At 42.0% G+C, this 5,135-nt stretch overlaps 1 protein-coding gene across 1 annotated transcript; it reads left to right on the plus strand.

The window, feature by feature from the left end:
- Positions 1 to 1,063: 1,063 nt before the first annotated feature.
- Positions 1,064 to 4,772, plus strand: LOC119420137 (intersectin-1-like). The gene is made up of 7 exons (XM_037687518.1): positions 1,064 to 1,140; positions 1,328 to 1,449; positions 3,533 to 3,615; positions 3,689 to 3,772; positions 3,891 to 3,955; positions 4,396 to 4,504; positions 4,608 to 4,772. The coding sequence occupies exons 1-7, from the start codon at positions 1,129 to 1,131 to the stop codon at positions 4,754 to 4,756; spliced, it is 624 nt and encodes a 207-aa protein (XP_037543446.1). The 5' UTR covers positions 1,064 to 1,128; the 3' UTR covers positions 4,757 to 4,772.
- Positions 4,773 to 5,135: the final 363 nt, after the last annotated feature.

Genomic DNA, 5,135 nt, shown 5'->3' on the forward strand with positions numbered 1-5,135 from the left:
AAAACCACAGGTCAGTCAGAGGCCCAGAGGTCAGTCTGAAGACCACAGGTCAGTCTGAAGACCACAGGTCAGTCTGAAAACCACAGGTCAGTCAGAGGCCCAGAGGTCAGTCTGAAGACCACAAGTCAGTCTGAGGCTCAGACGTCAGTCTGAAGACCACAGGTCAGTCTGAAGACCACAAGTCAGTCTGAGGCTCAGAAGTCAGTCTGAAGACCACAGGTCAGTCTGAAGACCACAGATCAGTCTGAGGCTCAGAAGTCAGTTTGAAAACCACAGGTCAGTCTGAAGACCACAAGTCAGTCTGAGACCCACAGGTCAGTCTGAAGACCACAGGAGGTCAGTCTGAAGACCACAGGTCAGGCTGAAGACTGCAGTAGGTCAGTCTGAAGACCACAGGTCAGTCTGAGGCCCACAGGAGGTCAGTCTGAAGTCCACAGGTCAGTCTGATGACCACAGGTCATTCTGAGGCGTACAGGTCAGTCTGAAGACCACAGGTCATTCTGAAGACCACAGGTCAGTCTGAGGCTCAGAGGTCAGTCTGAAGACCACGGGTCAGTCTGAAGACCACAGGCCAGGCTGAAGACCACAGAAGGTCAGGCTGAATACCACAGGTCAGGCTGAAGACCACAGGTCAGTCTGAAGACCACAAGTCAGTCTTTGGCCCACAGGTCAGTCTGAGGCGTACAGGTCATTCTGAGGCGTACAGGTCAGTCTGAAGACCACAGGTCAGTCTGAGGCGTACAGGTCATTCTGAGGCGTACAGGTCAGTCTGAAGACCACAGGTCAGTCTGAAGACCACAGGTCAGTCTGAGGCCCACAGATCAGGCGGGTGATTCCTTCAAAGAATGATGTCCCTTTAAAAGTTGTGTAATAATTCAAATTTCACGAACAGCTGTTTAAAATTTCATGTTTCTGCTTTTCCTGGATTATGTTTTAAGCTGGTGCTTCTAACATCAGTAAAAATGAGCTAGCTGCTCATATTGAGAACCTTTGAGCTATAAGGTGACGTGTTTATGAAGGGGGTATATAATTAATTTCTTGTTTCCTGTTTTCTTTGAGGTCATCAAACCTCTGGGATTTTCAGGGTCGGACAAAGTCTTCTCCTCAAAGACCCACCTGCAGTATCGCATGTACAAAACGGTAAGGTGACACACTAACTGCTCGGTGATGTGTGTTCTTAGCGCTGTCTAAAAAATATGCTCACATATTTCTTTTTGCCTTTCTGAAAGCTGACTCATTATACAACATGAAGCAAATCTAGAATAGATGAACATGGTGATAAAAGTTATAAAATGGGGTTTAAATGGAGCCTTCTCATCATTTTTAGCCAATCTTCCTGAACGAGGTATTGGTGAAGCTGCCGACAGACCCCTCAGGAGACGAACCTCTGTTCCACATCTCCCACATCGACCGGGTTTACACCCTCAGAGCTGAAAGCATCAATGAAAGGTGACATGAGACCCAGTCTCCACATGTCCAAACCCCCAGTCCCAAACACAGCTGCTGCTGAGTCAGTGTTACTGCTATTGTTTTATGCAAACTACGTCTGCATACCTTGTTTCTATTTTAGTCGTGTAGATATGAAAATGTTCAGCTCATACAGGAGATCAGTGCTGTTTTTGTTTTTTGTGGTGGTGGTGGGGGGGGGGGGTTTGTAACTTTTATACTTTTTAAAATATTTTACTTTGTTTTCAAATGTTTTCCCTAAAGAGCTACATAAAGATTTCTTCATAATATTCTTCTCTTTGAAATCTGCTTCAGCTGTTGGCACACTTCTCGACTTTTTAGGCTACTTTTAGCTATCCTTTTGCTACTTTAAGCTTATAAACTTTTTGCTGCTTTTAGCATCTAGCTAATCTTTTGCTGTTTTTGCTTCTAATTGGCTTTTTGATAATTTTAGCATCTAGCTAATCTTTTGCAGCGTTTTGCTTCTAATTGGCTTTTTTCTACTTTTAGCATTTAGCTAGCTTTTGCTGTTTTTTTTACTTATAAAAGGCCTTTTGCTACTTTTAGCATCTGGCTAACCTTTTGCTGTTTTTGTTTCTAAAAGGCCTTTTTGCTACTTTTAGCATCTAGCTAACCTTTTTGCTGTTTTTATTTTTTTTGCTTTTAATTGCCTTTTTTCTACTTTTAGCATTGAGCTAACATTTAGCTGTTTTTTGCTTCTAATTGGCCTTTTGCTACTTTTAGCATCTAGCTAAACTTTTGCTGTTTTTTCTTCTAATTGGCCTTTTGCATTATCTTTTACCTGCTTCTTCCATTTTGGGTCATGGGGTGTCGCCAGTGCCCATGTCCAGCAATCACTGTGCGAGGGGCGGGGTACACCCTGGACAGGTCTCCAGTCCATCACAGGGCCACATAGAGACAAACAACCATTCACTCTCTCACTCACACCTAGGGACAATTTGAATTACCAATCAGCCTAACATGCATGTTTTTGGTCTGAGGGAGGAAACCGGCACACCCGGAGAAAACCCACACATGCACGTAGAGAACATGCAAACTCCACCCAGAAAGGCCCCTGGACCGGGATTTGAACCAAGGACCTGCTCGCTGAGAGGCAGCAGCTCTACCAGTTGCGCCACCGTGCTGCCCCGTAGCTAAGCTTTTGCTGGGGTTTTTTTGCTTCTAAATGGCCTTTTGCTACTTTTAGCATCAGCTAGCGTTTTGCTGTTTTTTGCTTCTAAGTGTCCTTTTTTTGACTTTTAGCATCTAGCTAACCTTTTGTTTTTTGCTTCTTATTGGCCTTTCGCTACTTTTAGCATCCAGCTAACATTTTTGCTTTTTTTTTTTTGCTTCCAAATGACCTTTTGCTACTTTTAATTTGCTTCTAGAACTTTTGGACAATCATATGATCATGATTAAAATAAAACATTTGACAATAAAAGTTGTACAAGTTGTAGCTGTTTGTTTGCAAATAAGAAGAAATAACTTTTATTGTCATTGTACCATGTGTAATGAAATTATGTTTGGTCTCTCTCCATGTCGACATGTATAAATAAATGAGTTAAAAGAGAGACATAGTATTTACAAGAGTACTAAGACTACAAGTATAAGAGTATATAAGGATGACTGTCAACTACCATTTCACATTTAGCTCAGTATCAGCAGGAGTGGCTGAGTTAGAGCCATGTTTGCTTTTGTTAAGGTCAATTAGATGTAGCAGCCATCTTGAATAGGGGCAACATTCAACTTTAATCAGTTGTCAAATGTCGATGCACATCTAATTACACATTTCTGAGTGTTTTAATATAGGCTGTCTACCAGTTAATCAGATGTTTTGCTAACAGATATACAAATGAAAACACACAGATAGGCATTTACAGGATTACCCGCCTTTCACGGTGTCGGGAATAAAAGTCAGTCTGACAGAAAGGTTAAACTACACAGAAAGATGAAGGAGAAATTCTCTGTGAATGTTCTTTAAAAATAAACTACTAATGTAAATTACTATAAATAACAAACTAAACATTTTCCATTTTTAACCTGGTTTGAAACACCTGTAGTAGACGTTGTTCTCGTGGTCCTGCAGGACGGCGTGGGTTCAGAAAATCAAGGCAGCTTCAGAGCTCTTCATTGAGACGGAGAAGAAGAAGAGGGAGAAGGCGTATTTAGGTGAGCGTCCGTCAGGTCAGCAGCTCAGGCTGCCGTCAGGATTCTGATGTTTCTCCGTGTTTCTGCATCTCAGTGCGGTCTCAGAGGGCAACGGGAATCGGCAGACTGATGGTCAACATTGTGGAGGGGATCGAGCTCAAACCCTGTCGCTCCCACGGTAGGAGAAACCTCCTCTGGTTTAAACTGGATTTATTGTGTTTTAGTTTTATCTGGTTTTGAGGGATTTGAATAAATTAAACAAGAATAAACAGCATCGTTCTTGTCTATGTCTCCAGGAAAAAGTAACCCATACTGTGAAGTAAACATGGGTTCTCAGTGCCATATCACTAAAACCGTACAGGTAGGACTGCTGTCCTCTTTATACGGTCTTCTCTACAATTTCTATGGTCAAAATACTTTTTTAACTTTGTTCTGTTTTACCATCCATGCATCAAAGTGTTTGACTCCATTCAGTGTGCAATGACTTTGGGTTTTGAGGCAAAATACAGGTGCTGGTCATAAAGTTAGAATATCGTGAAAAAGTTGATTTATTTCAGTAATTCCATTCAAAAAGTGAAACTTGTGTATTATATTCATTCATTACACACAGACTGGTATATTTCAAAAGTTTATTTCTTTTAATGTTATGATTATAACTGACAACTAATGAAAACCCCAAATTCAGTATCTCAGAAAATTAGAATGGAAACAGCTACAAGCTATCTCTCACCTCTCAGTCACATCCTGCCGTGCGGTCGTTGTTTGTCTCAGATCATGCAGTTTGTTGTTCTTGTCTTGCAGGACACGTTGAATCCCAAGTGGAATTCCAACTGTCAGTTTTTTATTAAGGACCTCGAACAGGACGTCCTCTGTATCACTGTGTTTGAACGAGACCAGTTCTCGCCCGACGGTCTGTACCGCTTCATTTAAATCCATCCTGTGTCTTATCGTCTGTCCAGCTCGGGGTTTAAACGTCCTCCCGCTCGTCTTCTGTCTTCCACTTGTCTCTGCAGACTTCCTTGGTAGAACTGAGATCCGGTTGGCTGAAATAAAAAAGGACCAGGGCTCTAAAGGACCAATCACAAAGAGGCTGCTGCTCCACGAGGTTCCCACGGGGGAGATTGTCGTCAGACTGGACCTCCAGCTGTTTGAGGAGCCGTGAAACATGGAAGAGGTCAGACCGGACTGGACTGGCCTGAAAAGGGACCTTTGAGCTGAACTGGACCTTGCAGCTGGACTGGACTGAATTGGACTGGAATCTTGATGTGGGCTGCAGGTTTTTAAAGTAGAATATATATATTATGTTGCTCAGAGACGGCTGGCTTTTAGGTATTTTTGGACTAAGTTTGGAAATCGTTCAAACATTTTTACTGAGAATGTTGAAGAGTGATGTACAGGTCGATCAATCACTGTTTATTTTACTGATGCATTTAATGACTGAAACATACGGGTTTTCAGACAACGATCCTACAGAAAAAAACACTTCTTTTTTTCTCACATCTGATGTAAAAAGTATTGAATTCATCAGATGTTTGCTTCTC

This window comes from Nematolebias whitei, chromosome 1 (genome assembly GCF_014905685.2).
Source record: "Nematolebias whitei isolate Nwh7 chromosome 1, NemWhi1, whole genome shotgun sequence".
NCBI classification, from domain to species: domain Eukaryota; kingdom Metazoa; phylum Chordata; class Actinopteri; order Cyprinodontiformes; family Rivulidae; genus Nematolebias; species Nematolebias whitei.

What these genes read in the sequence shown, in the direction of transcription:
- LOC119420137 (XM_037687518.1), top strand. An exon ending in GAGGGAGAAGGCGTATTTAG is followed by an intron (nt 3,616 to 3,688) that starts GTGAGCGTCCGT and finishes TCTGCATCTCAG; the next exon opens with TGCGGTCTCAGAGGGCAACG. An exon ending in CAAACCCTGTCGCTCCCACG is followed by an intron (nt 3,773 to 3,890) that starts GTAGGAGAAACC and finishes CTATGTCTCCAG; the next exon opens with GAAAAAGTAACCCATACTGT.